The 23,858-nt window shown below is 40.6% G+C and overlaps 2 protein-coding genes across 3 annotated transcripts; one reads left to right on the forward strand and one right to left on the reverse strand.

The window, feature by feature from the left end:
• Positions 1 to 9,766: 9,766 nt before the first annotated feature.
• LOC310815357 (odorant receptor 131-2-like) lies at positions 9,767 to 10,714 on the reverse strand (the record flags this gene model as incomplete). Its single annotated transcript, XM_083685093.1, has 1 exon — positions 9,767 to 10,714. The coding sequence occupies one exon, from the start codon at positions 10,712 to 10,714 to the stop codon at positions 9,767 to 9,769; it is 948 nt and encodes a 315-aa protein (XP_083541219.1).
• Positions 10,715 to 16,323: 5,609 nt separating this feature from the next.
• diabloa (diablo, IAP-binding mitochondrial protein a) lies at positions 16,324 to 20,077 on the forward strand (the record flags this gene model as incomplete). Of its 2 annotated transcripts, none has more annotated exons than XM_083684634.1 (6): positions 16,324 to 16,451; positions 16,966 to 17,098; positions 17,470 to 17,595; positions 17,799 to 17,909; positions 18,506 to 18,602; positions 19,086 to 20,077. In XM_083684634.1, the coding sequence occupies 6 exons, from the start codon at positions 16,324 to 16,326 to the stop codon at positions 19,289 to 19,291; spliced, it is 801 nt and encodes a 266-aa protein (XP_083540760.1). In that variant the 3' UTR covers positions 19,292 to 20,077. The 2 variants fall into 2 exon arrangements, with proteins under 2 accessions (XP_083540760.1, XP_083540761.1); XM_083684635.1 differs by having other exon boundaries at positions 17,473 to 17,595.
• Positions 20,078 to 23,858: the final 3,781 nt, after the last annotated feature.

Raw genomic sequence — 23,858 nt, forward strand, 5'->3', positions numbered from 1 at the left:
CAACAATTAAGTTTTATCTTAGCGTTGTATGTTTTTCTCTATGTTATTGTGGAGAACTGACTTTGCTCAGCCTCCTCCTGTCCCTAGTTTGGACAGCAGCACCAAAGTGCTCATCCTATATACTGTATTATTGCACAATCAACAATAAGCCAAGCTCTCCAAGGGCTATGGGGTGGAGTTGCATCATCTACTGTGGCAACAAAACTTGACAAACTAGAGCTATGGTAATACTTCCAAACTAGCACTATAGTAACACCTTTATTTGATAATTATATAAGATAAATTATAGTTTATATAGTTTTTTATTGATTTTGCATTTGTAAAAGCCATCAAGGGACGAGTGTTGAAAAAGAGCTCTAGCTAGCCACTGGTGTTTCTCTGCGCCCCCCTGCAAGGTTGAAATCTAAATATTAAATAAAATCGAATGGGTCAGCCTCTCAATCATAATGTAAGTATCATTTAAAAGTTTATAAATACCAGGGAAAGATTGTATAGCTACTGAATGGACAGTACACTGCACAATGAAACAATCCCGAGTAAGCTAGCTAGGCATTAATAGACTGGTTTTACGCTCTACACTAAACTTTCTGTCCAAGCTAGGAGAGAGCATGAGTCATGAAGATGGCTCATTGTGCAAGCTTAGGTAAACAGGACTTAGGTATACAAGATCCTTTGTTTGCTGATTAGTTGGCTATGCTGTTGCTTCGCAATTTGTAAAGTTTGAATTTCCTACTTTAGTGAACAACTGAATACATTATTGCAGCCAACCAACAGCCTCACTGGCAGTATTGGAACATCATGTACTAGCTACATCAAACCTAACCTTTGGCTAAACATAAGAACATTTAGAACAATAAATATTTTTCCATTAAAGCATACAAGCTCTAATTTCAGCACCACAGAATCTTATAGCATATCCATAGGCCTACATGTTGTAATTTCAGCACCCGGCAGTGATCATAAAAATAATGAAATCAAGCTAAATCAGACTAACTAAATCAAAAATCCCCTCTTTGGAGACTGGTCTCCAGATGCAGTCCTCCTGTCTTGTTAGTTGCCTATAGGCCTACTAGTAGCCTTTGCACTGCCTTGCCTTGCATGGTGTCCTGATGTAGTCCTCCTGCCTTGTTACTTGCCTACACTACCCCCTCAGCAGAGAAACGGTGGGCCAGATGTGGCCCACATCTGTTTTCTACCGTCATCTGGATGTGGCTGGAGTACCACTTTCTTCCCCGAGCTAGAAGTGGGCAGGCTAGCTCTGACTGCCATTCCTATTGCCTTATCTTTGAAAAGGTCAGACCCTGGCTGGATGTGGATGTGACATAGATACTACTTTGTTGCACAGGACAAAAGTGGACAGACTCTGGCCGACATACCTAAAGGCCGATTCATGCTTCATCGACAACAACACAACCAGGGGTCTGCGTAGGTTTGCAAAGATCCGCAACTGTTGTAGAAGAGGTTCACCGCATACTAGTCGCACAAGTTAGGCAGAAGCATGTAGAGGCCTTAAGCCTGATCTTTGCCATGAAAAGCCAGACCTGGCCCACTTCTGGACCATCATTCCAAGTCGTTACTGGGTATCCACATACCGGACAAAATGTGGCCTTTTCATGGTGATGATTTGGCTTAGGGACAGCCACGAGAGCCACTTCTGGCCCATAGAACAAACATTCTGAGCCAGGCTTGGCCTTTTTGTGGCAATGGCTAGACAAGATTCAAGATTCAAGATTCTTTATTTGTCACGTGCATACAAGTATACAGTGAAATGCAAAAGTGACAATGCCACAGAGTAGTGCAACAATACGTTTTAAAATAAAATAGAAATAAAATAGAAATAATAAAAAATATAACCAGTATAAACAGTATAAACAGTATAAGCAGTATAAGCAGTATAAACAGCGGTCAAGCAATGTACACAATGGAATGGCTATATACAATGGCAATGACAGGTTGACAGTACAGATAACAGTACAGACTTAGTTATGGCAACCAGATCTGGACCTGTTCTATTCAAATTGTGGTCAAGATCTAGCAAATGTACTGCAAGCACTTATGGTTGTATTGTGGCCAAGATTTGGTTTACTTATGGCAACCATAACAGGCTCATTTATAGATGGTTGAATGCCCCTAGCACATTTAGTTTTTGTTAGCAGGAGCTAAAATTAGCTGATGTTAGCAGTAGTTTGTTGAAACAAATTCAAATCTATGGATAATGCTGCATTCATGACAAGTTGGAAAGTCAGAACCAGAGTTAATATTAATATAAATTATTTGCATAGAGCTTCCTATCGGTTGTTTCTGATACTCTTGAAGTGGAAAACTCTGGTATCAACGAGTTTCCAAGTTGGAAATATCAGAGTTTCCTAGTTCGGACATGTCATGAATGCAGCATAAGTTTCTCTTGGCCCAAAGACTGCTTTCCAAATAAGGATTAATCTGATTATAACATTAAATATTACAAGCTTATAATTTAAAGGCAAGATATGCATGATTGTGCCTTTTTTTCCCTGCAGTGGGAATTGCAATGACAATTCAGAATGTCTCCTCCCCTTTCCCTCCCCTTGCTTGTTGCAAACTACCTCTAACTGAAACAATGAATCTGTCAATCCTTTTCAAATGTTTCATTGAGCAAATGTCTTAGTTACATGACCTTGAAACTAGCATCCTTGAAACTAGCAAAAGACCTGGTTGAAATGCAATAGCTATTTAGTTCAGTGGCACTCGGCAATCGGCTCAGAGCTGGCAACGTGAAGAGGCATACTGTATGGGCCAGATCTGCTCTGAATGAGGGGAAGGCACACTGGGGGAGGTTTGGCAATTTGCTTATGGGCCAGTTCTGGCATGAGGTACAATTAGGTCCATATATATTTGGACTCTGACACATTTTTTGTTATTTTTATTATTTTTACAGTCACATAATGAATATGGGTTTAAAGTGCAGACTGAATCTCAGCTTTAATTTGAGGGTATTCACATCCAAATTGGAGGAAGGGTTTAGGAATTACAGCTCTTTAATATGCAGCCCCCTCTTTTTCAAGGGACGAAAAGTAATTGGACAATGGACTCAAAAGCTGTTTCATGGACAGGTGTGGGCTATTCCTTGGTTATTTCTTTATCAATTAAGCAGGTAACAGGTCTGAGTTGATTCCAAGTGTGGCATTTGCATTTTGAAGCTGTTGCTGTGAACGCACAACATGCGGTCAAAGGAGCTCTCAATGCAAGTGAAACAGGCCATTCTTAGGCTGCAAAAACAAACAAAAAATCCATCAGAGAGATAGCGGCAACATTAGGAGTGGCCAAATCAACAGTTTGGTACATTCTGAGAAAAAAGGACACACTGGCATACTGTTATGGTCCCTCCCCCTAATCAACCCTCTGGCACCACCTTGAGGCCCCGGCGATCATCTCTGGAGCGCCCAGCCCCTAGTCGGCAGCACACCTGTTCCATATCACCTATCAGCACACCTGCAATCCATAGGCAATCATCTCCCTACTTAAACCCTGCCTGAACTCCACTACGGTGCCAGAACGTACTGTGTCTAATGGTAATCTTCCCACGTGACCCACATACGCTTCAGCCCTCCCTATGTGTTCCTAGTGTCTTGTTTACCTTGTGACCTCTGGGAGGATCCTGGGATGGAGTGTGGGGTGTCATGCTAACTGCCTCCGCTCCGCCCTGGACCTTCGTGGAGGTGGATCCGACACTGGCCTCGTGGCCGTCCTCTCCCAGGTGTCTGCGGAGGACCAGAGGATCCACCCCTGCGCGTACTTCTCCCAACGTCTGTCCCCAGCGGAGAGGAACTATGACGTGGGCAACCGGGAGCTAACCCTAACCCTAACCCTAACCCTAACTGTATGTGGCTCAAATATGTGCATATAGTAGACTGGTCACTTTTGGATCAGTCACGGAATATCTGGACTGAGTTGGGGTTGGCAACGTGTTATGTTATGTTATGTTATGTCATACATATGCCACAATAGGGGCATTAATGGGCCATATCTGCATTCCATAATCAGGCCCCTGAAAGGCTTTGACCAGTGATAGTACGTGGATATGGTCCAGTCATCACTCTGAATTATGTTCAAGAAATGGGCCAATTGCAATTGCCACACCAGATCTGGCCAATTTAATTTCTGGACCGTACTTACAAGTGATAACTGGGCTGCATTTTGGTGTCGGCCAGGTATGGCCTATTTGTGGCAAAGTTTTGACTTGGGCAAGGACAACAGATCTGGTCCACTTTTAGGCTGTAATTCCATGAGGTAAATTATTCCATATTCACCAGGTGTAAGTAGGCCAGATTTGGCTCCTGTTACTGCTGACTGTGGAGAATCATCTTATCTTCCAGTACCGGTAATCTGTCACTAATCAGACTAGTTCCTTGCTGCTGTATTTCAACCAGTGTGTTTGAAGCACTAATGACCTGCTGGTGTATCTCCAGGCACACACATTTGTGACAGGCAAGCACTAGTACTGTATATGTTGCTTCTGCAAAAGATGAGTTTAGCAAAAAATACATACATTCATAATACTCTAAAGCATTATTTTTATTGTTCTATGTCTGTAACAATGTTTTGAGGAATAAGTGATTACTTATTTTGAAGTAATCAGTGTGGGAGTCTATTACATGCTATGAAATGGCTACATGTACAGTAGCTGCAGTATTTGAAAATACCATTGGATTATGTTCCATCTCATCTATTACAAATATCACTGTTATTTTTCAGGAAACTTTACTCACTGTTTTGCTCAAGCAAATTGGGGCCCTGTAAGTCATATAAAGACTCACGTTACTGTACCGGACCATACCCATGACAAAATGCCAAACAATGATGTGTCTTGATCCTCTTCAAGAGCACTTACAAATTACAGATATATTCTTAGTAAACACTATGTTAAACATGGCCCAGCGTGCACCTTATTTTTTGGTTTCCTTTTGGGATTGGGTTTGTCCTTGTTAATGAGAAACTGAAAGACTTTCTCAGAATACCCAAACAGAGCATAGTTTCTCAGAACCACTGCAAAATCCTTATCCCTCATACCATACACAAGAGGACTCAAACATCGAGGGGCAAGCTTGAATACAATATGGTTAAAAAAACGAATCTGTACAAATGCATACAAATCAATTTTTAGAATAACTGTTTCTATCATAGGGCACCAAAACTGGATCCAGCAGAGGAGTAACTGGATGGCATGGAGTATCACTGTCCTCTGACCCTTATTGCTGGACTTCTTCCTTTCTGATGAGAAAGCCCTGGCAGCCACCATGATCTTCACATAGGTGACGACTATAACCAGGGACATGACCAGAGCGTATATCTGAAAAACTGCTGAGCGCACATGTTTTTGCCAGGTGAAGAAGTCAGTCTGCTCTATACTGCACACCATGGGGGAAGTGTAGTAACGTAGACTGGCAGAGGCGAAGACAATACACAGCATAACAAGCTCGTATATGGTACTGAGAGCCTGGATGAGGAGGATGCAGCGCATGGCCCTTACTGGGGTGGAGAGCTCACTGTGACGCAGGGGCATACAGATGGCAACATAGCGCTCTAGGCTCATGGCTGTCAGTGTTAGGGGAGTGGTGAAGGTCAGGTTTCCAGCGATCACACACAGACACAAACACAGACCACCTGGCATTGGTAACCTGGAGAAGGTCATTAGTAGCAATACATCAGTCAAAGCCAGATACAGACTGTCACAGATTAGTGTGTGTGCGAAGAAGATGTATCGTGTGGTGGTGTAGAAGGCCTCCTTTTTAAAGAAGGTGAAGATCATGAGAGAGTTTATGTAGAGGAATATGCCAATTAACACCTGTATTAGCACCACTTTGTGATTCAGGGGTCTCAGCTGTTGCACAGTAGGAAGAACAAGGCCCAGGCTTGTATTCTTCATGCTGTGTTTCCTGGTACAAGATACAAGATATTAAATTATTGTATAAGAATATCAGGAAGATTGTCAACAATATTGAATAAAACCAAGCATCCACCATAAGGCAATATCAGCAATTATAAGTCTTTTACAAGGCACAATATGAGAACATTATCAGCTTAGAAGCATACAGTATCATATGTCAGTATCAGCGGATCCTATATTGACATAAACATGATAAATTCTTCTTACTATTCAATATAAGTTAACCAATAATTATTATTATTTATTTTTCCATAAATTGATGTTGATCACAACCTTTGCTTAGCCTCCTCCTCCTCCTGTCCATAGTTTGGAGAGCAGCACCAGAGTGCTCATGCTTTATACTGTAATGTTGCATGATTAACACTGAGCTACAGTCTCCAATGACTTTGGGATACAGTTACGTCACCTAGCGACTATAGTTGACCAATTATAGCTATACTTTCAAACTAGCACTTTTGTAACATCTTTGTCTGGTAATTATATACAGTAATGTATAGTTTATGCAATAGTTGTCTATTGCATTTGTAAAAGGCCATGATGTCACTTTATTGTTCTATAATCTACAATTTAATTCTGATTCATCAAAGTCATCAAAACATACAAATTCAAAAGTGGATTCCAACACAACTAAATTACTTTTTAAAAATCTAAAGCAGGCAAGCGATTCAGAGAGCCATACTAGTGTGATATGAGTTGGATTGGTGTATTTGTAAGATGTTTCAGATATATTTACAGCATGAATGGGGCCCTATGTTAATGTTGACCTAACCTTGTTGAGACCAAGCTTTCCCTAGTTCAGAAAGCCATGGGAAATTCAAGGCAGAAGTGCGTTAGTCAGGGGTGGAGACCTGTAACATGCTTGCCACACTCCCAACGAGTCAATCGGCAGCTCAAAATGGAGCAGCCAATAATTGTCACTGATCCCCACGTGAGTAGTGTTCCAATAATCAAAACAATTTTTAATTAAAACCACAATGTACATTTTCTAAAATATAGCCTCCTGGCAACGTTCACTAAATTGATTGGCTTACACTGACGTATTTGCTATTTTCAAGAGTAAAGAACAAGGGGAAGGGGTTGTTGTTCGTGAAACATCACTTCTGCTCAAAGCCAAACAAAATGAGACCATTCCCAGCCTGCGCTCCATTTAAACAGAATTGGATAATAACAACAACTCCAGACCTCCAAAGGAGGTGTGAGAACTATGTGATTTGGAGGTATGGCAAGCAAGGCTAATGTTGACCCAAATCTGGCTATCAAGTACTGTACCTCAGTAAAAGAACTGAATATCCAAAGCCTGTCTTGGTGAACTGATCACAGCCATTGAAGGTGTGTTCATTTGTATACACTGCAAACAACCAATAGGGATAATGAGAATTAAATAATTGTGCAAATCTTAAAAAAAAAATACTCAATAGGAGATACAAATGATCACTTGTGTAACCTAACGTTAATTCTAATTATGGGTTTAGAAACAGGTTTATCAACTAGTGTGTATCAATTAGTGTGTGGAGACCATGGAGTGTTCTAATTTCACAGCCTGCCCTCCAAAGTGTGTACTTGTTCACTATGGATTGGTGTGTGCATTGGCTTGCGGGGGTTTTCATAATATCAACTACTCCATCAACTATACTCATCATCATCTCTTTATCAAGTCAAGTTAGTGGCCATAGTTGTTTTCTAATTCACCCGCCTACCCCACAAAGTGTGCACTCGTTCTCACTCCCACCCAATCATTTAAAAGCATTGGATTGGTGACTCATAGGCAATTGTAGTCTACTGTCTTGTATTGGTTTGTTTATTAGTGTATTGTTTATTATTGGTGTGGTGTCCTTTTCAATCCATGAGGGGAACAAGTGTACACTTCTGGCAGAAGAGTAGAGAATCAGACTGCAGCATTGGTAGAATTACCAATACATCATTTTGACCTTTTTCCTTTTCAAAAATCATGGAGGTTAGAGAGGCCGGACAGCAATCGGTAGGTCGAAGGTCAGCGGATGTGAGCCGGTGACTGGAGGGTTACTGGCATTATATCTAAGGTGCCTACCACTGCTGTTGTGCCCTTAATTAAGGCACTTAACCCCTAATTGCTCTAGAGGCGCTGAACTATGGCTGACCCTGTGCTCTGATCTCCCTGTGCATGTGTGTGTTGTGTGCTGTGTTGTTGGGGGGGGGGGGGGGTGCATTAAATGCACACAAAAATAACACATTCCTAACTGATTGTATGGCAAATAAAGCATTTGGTCATATGATTCAGTCCTTTACTGGCCGAAAAATATAATATGCAATTCATCAAAAGCCAGTTGTTCAAGTTCAGGTTTTCATAAGATGAGGAAGGATGAGGAACCATATATTGTTCATATATGGTTTATGTCATTTGAGACCTTCATTTTCAAATAAAAACACATACTGCAATGCATATGTTCATAAACAGTTTATCCATGTCATATTCTTTGAGAGTCAATGAGTATACAGTGCCCTGCGTAAGTAATGGGACAGTGAAGCATTTTTTCTTCTTTTGGCTCTATACTCTATGCTACAAGAGTTTGGATTTGAAATCAAACAATTACTATGAGGTTAAAGAAGACATTCTCAGCTTTTATTTGAGGGGATTTGTGTACATATTGGTTTCACCATTTAGAAATGTAAATACACTCACCGGCCACTTTATTAGGTACACCTTGCTAGTACTGGGTTGGACCCCCTTTTGTCTGCTTCAAGGTTCGATGTGTTGTGCATTCAGAGATGGTCTTCTGCATACCTTGGTTGTAACAAGTGGTTATTTGAGTTACTGTTGCCTTTCTATCATCTCAAACCAGTCTGGCCATTCTCCTCTGACCTCTGGCATCAACAAGGCATTTTCGCCCAGAGAACTGCCACTCACTGGATATTTTCTCTTTTTCGGACCATTCTCTGTAAACCCTAGAGGTGGTTGTGTGTGAAAATCCCAGTAGATCAGCAGTTTCTGAAATACTCAGACCAGCCCGTCTGGCACCAACAACCATGCCACGTCACTTAAATCACCTTTCTTCCCCATTCTGATGCTCGGTTTGAACTTCAGCAGGTCGTCTTGACCATGTCTACATGCCTAAATGCATTGAGTTGCTGTTGCCATTATTAGGCTGACAAATCAGAGTATCAGAAACATAGCCAAAACCTTAGGCTTGTCAAAATCGATCAGTTTGGAACATCGTTGAAAAGAATAAAAAGTACTGGTGAGGCTGAACAACAACTGTCCCACAGATCAGAAACACTCTACAGGAGGCGTGAATGTGTCAGAGACTACCATCTGCAGAATACATCACCAGCCAAACTATAGAGGCTTCACTGCAAGTTGCAAACCACTAGTTATCCTCAAAAAGGATGGTCAGGTTATAGTTTGCTAAAAAATACCTAAAAAGCATGCAGAGGTTTGGAAGAATGGTATTGTGGACAGATAAGATGAATATTATGTACCAGAGTGATTGCAAGTGGAAAGGGAACTATTTACAGCATAACACCCCATCTGTGAAACATGGTGCAGGGGGTGTATTGCTGTATATTGGGCTTGTATTGCTAATACTACTTGCTAACTTGTCTTAATTGATGATGTAACGGCAGTATTTAATTTCCTGATGATAAGAATTTAGGCAAAAAGACCTAAAAACAAACAATAACTGAAGATGGCTGCAGTACAGGCCTGGCAGAGCATCACCAGTTTTCAGGCAGTTATTGCATGAAAAGAATTGTGGACCTTATATTTAATCTTAATTTGGAGCTTATATGAATCTATACATTGAAAGCCTGCCTGAACAGGTGAGTTTTTAGCAAGAAGGGTCAATACTGTCAGCAGACAAAATAAATCTAGATATCAACTAAAACGGGGGAAATATTCTTATTCAACCCACATAAGGCATAATATCTCAAAACACAGTAAAACTTCTTATCCCTCAGGCCATAAACAAGTGGACTTAGACATCTTGGGGCAAGAATGAAAGCGACATAATCAAAGTACCTCACATTGATGTACAATCTTAAATCAACCTGCAGTATGGCTGTTTCAATGAATGGACATATCAGCTGGATCAGGCAGAGGAGCAGCTGGAATGCATGCAAGATCACCGTCCTGAGGCCTTTGAAAGTGGAATTCTTACTCTCAGCCGAAGCCTCTTTGGCAACTGCCACTATTTTAACATAGACGAACACGATGGTGATGGATATACCCAGGAAATAGAACTGACTGATGGCTACCCGGACGTAAGACTGCCACTTGTGGACAATGAGTAACTCGACTGAACACAAGTTGTATTGCGTGTAGAAGCTGCGTGGGACGGCTGCAATGAAGATGGAGTTCATCACAATGGCCTGTATGTAGCTGAGGCTGTGGATGATGAAGATGCAGTAAATAGCTCGGCGTGCTGTGGAGAGTTCCCCGTGGCGCAGGGGCATGCAGATGGCCACGTAGCGCTCCAGGCTCATGGCTGTTAGTGTCAGCGGGGTGAGGAAGGTCAGCCCCATCAACCAAAAACAGCAGATCATACACAGCCAAACGGGAATGAAAATACTAAAGTAGCTCAGGAGGAGCAGGATGTTAGTCATGGTTAAGTGCAGGCAGTCGCACAGCAGTGTGTGAGCGAATAATATATAGCGTGTGTTTGTGTGAAATATGTCCTTTTTGAAGAAGGTGAAGATAAGAAGGCTGTTGATGTAGAGAAAGATTACGATCAGCACCTGGACTATTACAACCTTGTCATTAATCAGTCGAAGTAGGGGCTTCCCACCACCTGCATCTGTTGTGTTGTTTTCATCCATATCACTGTCTGCTGTAACCCAATAAGAAAAGAGAATGTTTTAGAATGAAGTATTTCATCATAAACATTATAAAGGATGAGATAAAATATGCAACAGTGTCACAGTTCTAGCAATTAAACATATTTGTTATGATCTTAGATCTATAATCTAAAACCTATGTTCCAGAAGAAAAAAACCCAATTATAATTCAAAGCTCTATTAGTCTTTGGTAGTAGGATAAGTGTTTTAAAAGGAATCATACCATAGCAGCGATGCAGTACCAAGTGGTGAGTCTTCTCTTCTAAGCCCTCGGGCCAGTTTGTACTGAAGAAGTGATGTTTTTATTTGGAATTTGAGGATTACTCAAAGGAATTCCATCATGCATCATCTGCAACGGTTCATACACCTCATCTATATTTACATAATGGAGGTAGGTACCTGTAATTAAGAAACACTGATCTCACAGGTTTTAAATGTGATCATGTATACTGGAGAATGATGATTACCTATAATAAAATCATGTTTGAGGAGAGGCAGTAGTAGATAGGCCTAAACATTACATGAAGACAGACATTTACAGACACATGGAGTCTTCACTATCATGCAGCCTACCCTATATAGAATACGTCAATATATATATTTTTTTGTTGTTTTGTTGTTTAGTTGTTCAGCAAACTAAAACCGTCATGCTCTAGATACATAGAATAAAGGTAACAAACATTCTTTCACGTTCTTCAATACCTTACTTCAATTCACTGTTGCACTGATTGATGTGACACACAGTACTAAGTGGATTGCCATACGAAAGGTCTATTTGAAGAATACACATTTTGAGGTCCTACATAATTCTCAGGAAGTCATCTTAAAAGGTTGGGTGAGAAGAGGACCCAGCAAGTATGCCTGTGTGGTCACATGCAACACAGGCCTATGAGGCAAAAGGCTCTTGCAAAGTAAGGAAGTGTTTTGAACACAAGAAAATGTATTACATTCTTGCAACTAGCTGCAATCATTTTGGGCATGTTAGAAAACCCCCCAAAAATGTGTTATACTGATTTTGATTGATATGCTTTATTTTTATGGAGTATGAAGTGTTTTTTCATTATCATTATCATTCATGAGAATACGTCAATGTTCTGTATTGCAGCTTAAAATGCATGGTGAGGCATAGCCGGATATGCCGGGGGCAGCTTTCTTGCTCATTTCAATCATTTGTTTAACAGTGTACTGTATGCGTACTTTGCCAGGAAGATTGTTTCAATACTGTACCTACCTGGTCCTAGGGTGCCACATGTGCAGGCCTTTGTTCAAGTCTGGCATTAAAGCAGTGCTTTCAACATATCATGGTCTTGATGATGATGAGTTGATAAGCTGAATAAGGTGCTGTAAAAATGTGTTTGCTGTATTTGAAATACAGACCTGTAGCTTTTCAAGGACCAGGTTTAGTGAACACTGCTATACACTTACATGGGGTATTAAGATACTATTTTAACCTAAAGAATATGAATGAATTCTAAATTATTTCTGAGGATTCAGTGGAATATGCTTATTGACTTGCTGAATGAACTGATATGGTTGGACTGTCTGACTCACTGTTGCCTGGGTGGGTGCCAGTCTGTTGTGGTTTCGGCCAACTCTTTCGAGAATAAAGCAGGCTAAAATGCTGCCAAGGCTTCATGTCTGACCTGACCTACACTGCCTCCAACAGACTGTCTGTGAGTGAGTGCACATCTATGCCTAACCTTGCTACAGCATTGATCTGTTTTTCTCCTGCTATGCAGGTCCCTGATAATGAGCCTGTTAATGAGTCCCTTGCCAGAACTCCTGTGTGGTTTATTAAGTCTTGTGAAGGTAGTAGAAGTGTTCATTAATTATTTAAATGACTGTTCTGATAATTATAGCGCTTAATTAAGGAGGTGTCTGTGTTGTTTGTTTTTCTGATATCAGCCCTATCAGCTAGAGTTAGACAGATATCTGAGTAGTTCTAATGAGCCCCAAGGCTGACTGAGCTGTCCAGTAGCACAGTAGCAACAATCTCTATTCTCTACACTGTAATTGCTTAACAGGGGACATGGAATAGACAAACACAGAAGTGATGTAATGATAGCACACTTAACACAACATTGGCTACCAGCCCCAGCCTTGCCCCAGACCGGCTTCCAGCCCCAGCCCGAGCCCCAGACCGGCTTCCAGTCCAAGGCCCAGCCTGGCTTTCAGTCCGAGCCCCAGACTGGCTGCCAGCCCGCTATGAGGCTGCCGTCACCTCCACCCCGGGTGAACGTCAGGTGCCGTTCCTAGAGGAGGGGGTACTGTGAGGAATCCTCCTCACTCCTGCTGCTTCCTCCACTGGCCAACAGTGGCCGTCAGAGACTCCTCATTGTTTCCCTTAAAACACCTTTTGTGTCAGGTTATCTGACCAGCATAAAAGCCTGGCCCAATTGTTACTTTGTGTTCAGTCCTGAGCCTTCACTGTCATATGTGTCTGTATTACCAGAGTTTTCCTAGTAAAGCTGTTTTAACATAACCTTTATCTAGTGCAAAACATCACATTGAGGCACATACGAAGAATGAGAATAGAGTATCAACAATTTAATAGTTTCAAAGAAACATACAAAATAAACAAACTGTAGTAAATGAATGGAAGTTTTACTGTAAGTCTAATGCTATATGTGTCCAGGACACACAGGAGATGGTGCCCATAGGCTCGGTCACGGCTTTTCACTGTCCTGGCGCCCCGCTGGTGGAATGAGCTTCCCACTACTGTCCGGACTGCAGAGTCACTTCCGATCTTCCGCCGTAGATTGAAAACCCATCTCTTCAGGCTACATTTTAACAGTCCCTCCTAAAGACCGCTTCACCCTCACTACCCCCCCTATACTAACCCTAACCCCAACCCCGAGACCTCTTCACCCCTGCTACCACCCTGTACAAGTTCTCTCTTGCTAATAAAATAAATAAAACATAAAAAAAAAAAAAAAAAGCCTACTGGCATTACGACTGCCAATGGCCCCTGGTGTGAGCATTGATTACTTTGTCTTATGATGACTGTTGGATAGATGATTCACTTACTTAAACAAATGTATTGTTGTAAGTCGCTTTGGATAAAGGTGTCTGCTAAATGCCATAAATGTGAAAAATGTAAATGCTTAACACGGAAAACTCAAAGAAAGTATTGCTGTTCTGGTCCTTAAATATCATCTAATAGAACTTCAGAAACATAGATGGAAGAGGCCTATTGGCCTATACTATTTACAATGAAGTGTTATCAACAGGTGAAGCGCAATATCCTCAGGACGTCCAATAATTTCATCAATAAGACAAAATATTTGCTCAGCCAAATTATTTGGTTACAAATGCAACTGGCTATAAACCTATGTTAGACAACTCTGGTTTTGGTATTGATATAGACCAAGTGTCAGTATTAAATTATTCTGCATAACAGACTACCTAACTACATTAGGCGACACTTCTACGGCTGCGTTCGTAGCCAGAAAAGTCACCGGAACCTGTCGTGCTTATTTGATCAGTTTATCAGTATTGCTTGATTTCTCAACATATTATTCCCAGATTATTAAGGCTATATGCCTACTGCATTAGGCTACACTCCTAGCTCTCTACTTTGCACCCTATTATGACATGTTTAATGATGAATCAGCATCTCCTGGGAACTACTAAACAATCTCTATGGCAAGATGCTTCTTTCACCATAGGTTTGTCAAAATTGGGTCAGTCAGTGTAATTTGTCACAGTGGTGTCGGAGAAAACGCTTGTGACATACAAACAGACAGAGGCCGAATCATAGTCCCCTGATTTCACCATTGATCACCACTCACAATGGAAGATCAAACAATCACTGTCTTTGTATCAGCCACATGTCAACACATAGTAAATAGTAAATAGTACGATAGCACATGACTGTCTCCACCAAATCTGTCGACAGCCGAAACGCCCTCGTTTTAACAATAAGACACTCTTTTCTCTCTCTCTCTCTCTCTCTCTCTCTCTCTCTCTCTCTCTCTCTCATAACCAGTATGAAGGCAATGGAAATCATTCTTATCTGGAAATACCTAATGATAATTGCATCAAAATGTCCACTGTTTGAAGGGCCTAAAATTGAGGCCAGTAAACACAAATGATGTGGATAGAGGAAAGGACATGGATGTGCCTTTACAAACCAGTTTAATGTGTAGTACAGGTGATATAAAAGTGGTACAGAACTGTGAAAACAATTGCTGCAGAGCAGATGTACCGTAGTGCACAGGGTCATATTTCAGAAAGACATTTAATAGCACTCGTCAAATTGCTGAAAAGATTTGAGCTCTCTGCAGTCGGAACTGTAGGCATACATCAGAGATGTATTGTTTTCTAAGAGTTGTTCATGTCAAATCAAAGCAATTGTAAGGAGGTAGGGGGGAAAACAAGAATGACATTTCATTTCATTCATTCTTTTATTATTTTGCATCTTATGCATGATATTCACTTTGTTTATTTCTGTGCCCAGTGGCAATGCATGTCTTCAATAACTAAGTATCATAGGTAGTGGGTCCATCTTGTGGAGAATTTAGATATAACCAATACTCGAATTGAGGGGGTATGTGGCATATGTTAACCAATGGGGGGAAACCATACCCCTTCTACAAAATACAATCTGAATCATACACTGAACTTGCAAGATCATGTTCACCACCAGACAGCCATATGTCCTAGAATTTAATACATGTTAGATAAAAGTAAACAATAATTTCTCATTACTTATTTTATGTACATTATCATTTTAAAACCACTCAAATATATTTATATAACAGAATATAGTTTATCAACCATTATCCACTGTAGGTTATGGTTAATAAATGCTGGTTAAACATGTCAATTTTGCACCAGGTTGCTCGTAGTGCAACATGTTTGCTCAGTAGATATTTATTTAGCTCAGTGTGTAAAAATACCATAACCCTTATTAACTTCATACAATTAGACCCTTGATACAAACACTTCATCTGACATTTTAGTAACACACACGCACACAGACACAGACACAGACACAGACCCAGACCCAGACACACACACACACACACACACGCACGCACGCACGCACGCACGCACGCACACACACACGGACAATTTATAGAAGAACTTTTATTTTATTTGAGGCACAAATTAATAAGGTAATTGATAGGTGGTCTAAAGCTAAAGCTGACCCTGAAATACAGTGATACAGCAAAACAACAGTGGGTGAGCTTTACATAACCTGTGCTTACGTTTTGAGTGCGTAATAGTTCTCCTCCTGGACCTTCAGTCAATGCCTAGTGCGCACTTTTCAGGGGACAGTCAACGGATCAATATATTTGTATAGTGGAAAGCTGCTTGTTCCGCGGCCTTATAAAACACCCCCGAGACTCTACAGGATTCAGTTGACAAAGAGAGAGCAAGCCTGAGCAAGGGAATACCTATTGGAAATACTGCAATACTGTTAGGTTATTATTATTATTATTTACCACTGGCACTAGGTGGCGACAGATACTCGTGCTGAAGATTTCTGATAAAGGAAAAACAATTAGAAATCGATCCAGATTGATACAATAACAGCCGATATAATTAATTTAAGTTTAAGGCTGATTTACAACATCACAAGCAAAATGCAAGCTCTTCGACATTGCTCTAGATGCGCTACAGGGGGACTTGTGCAGAGTCGGACAGACTTCCTATTGCTACGGACCAACATGGCCGCACTTCAGAGAGGTGTCGCATGTCTCAGTTTCTTCAGGTAAATATCTAATTGAATGCAATAACTGCATAATTTCACTGAAGTTTCTGAATACTTAATGTAACAGAAAAAGTATTGACCTTAACACGAATTCTTTGTAAACATGTTGAGAGCAATGATTTGCGAGTTATCTACGTACTGGGTCTGGGACGCGGGCGACCAACAAAACGTAAACAAGCATTCGAGGATGCATTATAATGCAAATAGTGTAGCACTTGATTTATGACCTAATATATATTGTGCTCAAAGACATTCCATTAGATTGGCATTAGTTTTAAAAACATGATTTGAAGATACATTATTAGTTGACAACCCTTATTTCATTGGTTATGATAAAGGTATTTAGGTTCATCATAACTTGGCCTACATTTCATTTTATAATATTTCTAGCCACCTCTTTTTTCATAGCATAGGACTGTTGTTCATGAATGAGAAGTGAAAGGAAATTGGAAAATGCATGGATGTCATCCACCCACCATGTCATAAAGAATGTTCTCTTTATTTGCCTTAGCAGGACTACAGCAAATGCCTTCCTCAGCAACAGAAAGCCCTTGCACCTGCGGCTCATGCGTTTCTCTGATTTTACACGAATAAACATGGTGTCTCTGAGTGCCGGCAGTGGACTGAGTGCTCTCCCCTTCATGCTGGTATGTACTGTATGAGGACTTTTCACTGGAATATATGCTATCCCAAAAACAATGCTGTTCTTATCATGCGCAATTAGCCCCTAATTTCCTTGATTGGCCAGATATGCATATGCCTATCCATTGAGAAAGGAACCGATTCCTGTTTACTTCACATAACTTCATGTAAAGTTATATAAATGTTCTATATAGAGGCAGTTGCCTCTAGTCTAGCTCTCTTGAAAAGCGTTTCTCTTGTCTGACATATAGAGATATAATAGGGGTAGAGCTGGAACACTAAAGCCATTGCACCGCCAGCTGACACTTAGCAGTGAGAGAATAAAGTAGGCCTATTTATATCTAAATATGCTGTACCTCTCTCCCTCCCTATCCAGCAGGTGGAGAACCTGTCTTATGACTCCCTGGTCCGAAGGACATCCTCCATGGTTACAGACAGCGCAAACACCTACCTTTCGCAGACCACTCTGGCTCTTGTTGACTCCCTCACACAGTATGCTAAAGTAAGTGTGTTCTTCTATTTTGTAATAATTAATCAGAAATCAGTTAATCAGAAATACATGCCTAATGAACTAGTCACATACTCAGAAAAAAAGGTTATATCTAGAACAGAGGCCAGATTGACCATAAATAGGCTTTAAGAGTTGACCCATTACACTGTTGAATGGTGACTGTATGTTTCCTAATGTTTTTGTTGTGCTCACAGGCTCTACACACACTCATTGCCCTCCAGAGAAGGTATTTGGCCTCGCTTGGAAAGCTCACCACTGTAGAGGAGGACTCCATCTGGCAAGTGATCATTGGCCAGCGTGTGGAGGTAGGTGTAGGCTCCGGTACCAGACCTGAGGGGTATACTACGAAGGGAGCTTTACATACTGTATTCAGGATTATCCCAAGTTAGGGGGCTTGAGTTATCGTCAAGTCTTCCTCATTATCACGAACACGGATCTTTATTTCGCAAATCAAACTCTTGATTTCAATGCAGAAAGCAGTGAGTCCATGCCACATTTTCATTTTTGCTGAAAACAACAAACTCAGCTGGCTAGAAACAACCGTTAAAACTTGAACATGCGATAATAAACTTTTTATAGAATAAACTGTTATATGCGAGTAGCGAATGCATTCTTATGCTATTTTACTGTCAACCTTTATGTATCAGTGATAGTTTTGACGAGGTTTTAGCACATGATAATATTTGATACATATAAGTTGTCTTTTGTGCAATAAACCTCTGATATGGCTTTTAATAAAATTACGCACGTTTTTGAAGGGGGGGGGGGATTTTGGACACCTGTTAGCCTGCCCCGGAACAGGTTTGAGCTTTTGGATTCGTTGGAGTAGTAATTTACCTTTTTCTCCCTCCCCCTATCTCTCTTTCTGTCCACCCCTCACTCCATCTCTTTGTCCTGGCAGGTTGATGACAGACTAGATCAAGCCAGTCACTTTGAGTCCAACTGGAATAACGCTGTCAAGCTATGTGAAATGGCCGCCGAGGCAGCGTACAATGCAGGTGTGTATTTATACCCCCACTGAATCATCACTTTGAATCTATTGGTTCAGAAGGGACTGAACCATTACCTCACAATGCACAACAACGATCACAAGTGTTTCTTTGGTGACTGGTGAGGTACCTGATGGTCCCTGCTGTTTCCCATGACCATAAACAGTCTTCAGTCAGCACTGTATCTCTCTCACACACGTTTACCTGTCAGTGTAGTAATAAACCAGGTAGCTTTGAGGAAGGCTCAGACCCACAATGTTTGTTGTGTGTACCTTCGTCTCACAACTTTGTAGTTTGCTGTCTGTGCCCCTCTCCTATAAAATCTGTCAGTTGTCTGTTAGACCAGTGTATGGATCAGTAGGTGTAAGCCAATAGGGCTTTGTGATGCGATGACTTCATCTACAGGTTACTGTGTACACCGGTTCCCATGAAAGCGAATAATAGAGCCCCCGGTAATTTGAACCCTGAACATTTGACTGTCTTTATTCCCAGGAGCTGAGCATGCATCCATCACTACTAAGACCAACCTGCAGTTGGCCCAGTCTCAGGTGAAGGAGCTACGGAAGCTATCTATGGATGCTGAGAGGAAGCTGGCTGAGACCAAGGCTGAGGAGATACAGAGGATGGCAGAGTATGCCTCTTTGCTAGAGAGGGGTGGTGACGACATTTACCCAGAGGCTTACCTACGAGAGGACTAAGGGGCTTTATATGCTACAGGGCCAACACAAACCACTCTGTTCTGGCTTGGATATTTTCTTTTCATGTTGTCATTTCCAGCACTTTTACAGCAACTACGGTGGATGCTTAACCAGGCCAGCTCTGTACAGCTTAGATTGGCTCAACTCAGTTTGACTATGTAGTGTCATTAGGAAATAAGGGTAAACCCCAGAAAAAGGGTTGCAGTAGTGCAAGGATTGACATTACCACATGTAGCTACATCAATACTGAACAATGCTTTATTTTGCAGAGTGGTTTACAGAAATAATGTTTCACTATGCAGAGTGTTTTCAATCTTAAAAATAGACAGAAATAAGTCTTCCATGTTGGAAGTTGAGGAGTTGTTACAGTACATCTGGGTTGTGTATATGAAATAACATTAGCACAACCGAAAACATGTTGAGAAATTGCAATGATCAATTGAATAACAAAGTGTCTTTCAAAGTGAACATATGAATAGTTTTATTCCTTGTGCCCAATGCAAAATGATCAATCACCTCATTTGTATCAATTTCATGCAGTCAATTGATTTGATTATTTAAGAGTAGATATTTATTTGAATGAAGATGTCAATGTCAACTTTGAAGTCTAAACTGAAAAGAATAATTGACTATCATGGTTATCCTATGTGAATTGTACAGCTACTGTATGGGCTTTATGGTCAACATAGCAGTACATTAAGTTGCATTGTTTACTTATGTTGTTTTATTACGTTGAATTATTATATTGTTTGAACTTAACCAACTGCATTTATAATAAATAAACTATTTTTCATATGGATATTTGTATTTGTATTTTGTTTTCTTTGGTTAATTGGATAACATTTTCTCAGCTTTAATTCACATGTCATGAAATGTACATTATTAAGCTGTAGAGAATGAACTATTAGTGAGAAAGAGGGAAAATGAATGTTTGTCTGCTTGTTATAGGTTGCTGAGAGTGAGTGTGAGATCTTGTAAAAATGTGGTATTTGGCAGGAAGTTTTTTCCAGTTTTTTTGAGGGTGAGACCAGACGTCATACTTGGGAACCGTGTCCATGCCAACCTGATGAAAAAAATACCACTGTGGACCTCTTGGGAAATAACCTGTTTACAATCGTCACCAGTGGGCTGTTTGTCCCTCTGTAAGAAAAAACAGTGACGCCCTCTATTACGTCTTTTGAGCTATTCATTGACCGAAATGAGGTGCCAGATTTTTTTGAGGATTCCAACACTTCCATGCCAATAAGTACCATGTTATGTGTGTTGTTGATAAAACTGTTTGGTTTATGGCCCTCCACATTGATTACAAAATGCAGTTCTTTTCATTAATTGAACCACAATTCAGCCCATAATTCTCACAATTTCCTCTCAGGTTTTTAACAGGTTAAAAAATCCCCCTTTATCTCTCCTGTCATTATATTTTCCCAGGATGTGTTTGTCATTTCTATCCGTCTTTTCACTCAACACTTTGCTAATAATCCACACATCTCTTTCTCCTCTCCTTTGCAAAACCTTTAGTCTATTTGTTAACCTCTCCTGTCATCCACCAATCCACATTGTCACCTAAATCAGGCCCTCTGACAAAATCTAAAACAATATGAAGTTACGAGGATGCCAAGGTCAATGACTTTGGAAAACAGGTTGAAGCATGAATTGGCATGAATGCTCTCTTAAATTAGTGAATCTCAAGCAGACACATTTTGTATATGATTTTAGACAATCTTACAGCACAAAGTTTCTTTTAATTCAAAGTTAAATGTTAATTATAGTTTGACATCCATGTGTGAAATCTTGCTGATGTAAAACTGAACCTGTAGATGGCGATCTAAATCCATTACAAAATGTTTTATTTTGTCAGCAGTGTAGCAATTTAGGACATTGGACAAAATGTGAGAGAAGGAGATATCAGATGAGCTGGGAAAAAGCCTGTCTTGAAAGTGTTGATAATTACTTTCTGTGGCTATGAACAGTCACAGTGAGAATAGGCGTAAAGGCAGTCCTTTGCTTCTGATATTCTAGTCACGTACACTCAAGCCCTGTAGATTAGAAAGATACACACACAGCCCTAGACAGGGAGCCAATGTCTTCATATGACTTGATGCTGTCTTACATAGCCATAATTAACTAAGTAACACATACATTTTGGAGGAGGAGACTATGGTAAGTCAGAAATTCAGTACATTTAAAAGTAGGTGATGATAATGATTTGCATGAGATGTATAAAAGAGTTAGTCTAACTGTCTTCACACTCATCCTCTAAGGTCAAATTAAACCACAGAGGGGTATTACAGCTCATTACAGGGGAGGCCCCACTCAGGGCAGTAAACAGGAGTGTGTAGCGTCAGCACTGGGATGACCTCCACATTCTAGCCAAGCCTTGGCAGGGGGAAGAAACAGCGGGAGTGGACTGGGGTGGGGTTGGAGGTGCAGGGCGAGGAACGGGGGGGGGGGACAGGGGGGATGGGGGGGGGGGTTTGAGGTGTATTGGGGCTGCCTCACTAATGTGACTGGGGAGGAATGTCAAGTTTAACAAAGGCTGTTTTCACAGACTGTAAAACCAAATGCCCCAGACAGACACAAAGGCTGTGTGAATGTATACCTACCAGTCACACAGGAGAGGTGGTGCCAACATAACCCTGCCAGCGAGGGAAGAATTGTAATCACACAATCAGATAAAGTGAGAAACATGGAGCAGGGTAGTCTCTCAATGAGGTGACCACTAAGGTCAACCATAAACAAACCACTATAAACCATTGGATTCTACAGTACAAGAGAATTTTGGATCATGATTAGACTTTGCAGCCAAAAACTGAGTTTTTCAACAGAAGCACAGATGTACAACATATGGTACTATCATCATTTAACACATCCTATGTACAGTATATCACAAAATATAATTAAACGGTTAGATTAATAATCTCTTTAAGATATTTTCATAAATCATGAGTCTCCATTGCACTAAAACATTGCGCGGAACATTCATAAACATACTATTCATTTCTGTAGTGGTCCAGAGAAAGTGATTGATTGGTGAAAATGGCATCGCTTTCACCTGGGGATTTATTACTCTTTGAAGTTATAAATAAAACACTGGAGGGAGGGAGGGAGGGAGGCAGGGTGGTAGCCTGTAGAGTGGTGACACAGTGTGGGTCACGCTTTAATCACAGCAAGGTTGAGTTGTGGTTAAAGACTCTATGGGACTGGTTAAATATTGCAAGAGATGGGGCACCCTGCAGAGTTAGTGTCCCCCTGAGGTGGTCTGGAACCAACACAGGCAATTAATGATGATGTCACTCCAGACTGAAAAAAAAGACATAAATAAGGAGGGAAATAACACTGTTTATTTCATGACACACATATTGGGAGGCTGTAGTCCTATAGAAACAATCCCTAATTCACTAGTCAGAATTAATCAATCAAGTGCGTATAGAAGCATTTTTTGCAGCATGCCACGATGTTATCTACATTTTGTCTGTTTTATTTATAGATACATTAAAAGTCCTTTAGCACATACCGTGCTGACTCAGACACGGTACCATGCTGGTTTAGATATCCTCTTTTCCTACTGTCCTTTCCAGCACTGTTACAGCAATGAATGTGTAACCAGGCCATCGCAGTGTGACTCAGTTTGGTTGGGCTCTGAAGTGTTAATTAGGGCAGACAGAGAAGCTGTACTATGTGTCTGTTGTTTGGTTTGTGAGGGTGAACACCTGAGTCAATGTTTCTTCATCAGCCTGTGGAATGCCTTAGCATCATGTGACTGCTCTGCCGTTTTGACACACCACACCAGTGTACAGCTCTAATTGTACTGTACTGTGGCATCCTGGCAGGTTGAACTCTCCTTCAAGGAAATATTAACTTTCTCACTTTCATTCCCTTGCTGATTTTTATGTCTGGTTCTGCATGGCAACACAAGCTTCAGTTTTTCTGTCTTCATAACAGTGCCTGTCTGATTTCATAAGCTGTCTGTCTGGAATTTGATGAGAAATGAGATTTCTAATGAATTGATTTGTAAAAACATTTCAGTAAGCCAATGTGTACTGCTACAAAACACTGCTGCTCTCAAGACTGTAAATGAAGCGCATATTTGCTGACTCTTCTCCTACTGTTTTGCTTATCTAGCACTACAACCAAACTGGTATTCAAATAAACAGTTGTTAATGTGAACTTTATTGCTCCTATTTCTTTCTTTTTCTTTCTTTTTTTACAGCACAAGAATTTGCAGGGAAACAGATGAGGAAATACCAAAGGAACATTATTTATAATGCGTCATGTAATGTTTAAAGATAACAAAGGAAGCCTGGATACTGTAGGAGCAATGTAAGTGATAAAATCTTCATTCTCATAGATGAAATTATGATTTCAGAATGGAATCCAATGGGAAGTTGGTAACCTGGCAACGGGGCCATGCAATGTATTTGGGGAAATGTTACAACCAGACCTGCTGTTTTTTTTTTTTTAAGGGGCTGTAAACCACTCAAACACTGATGTTCAGACTTGATTAAAACTTAGGACTCTTGACCTCTCAGATCTTCACCTCTCTTTTTAAATAGATATGTGTGCTATT

This window comes from Argentina silus (genome assembly GCF_951799395.1).
Source record: "Argentina silus genome assembly, chromosome: 14".
Lineage (NCBI taxonomy): Eukaryota > Metazoa > Chordata > Actinopteri > Argentiniformes > Argentinidae > Argentina > Argentina silus.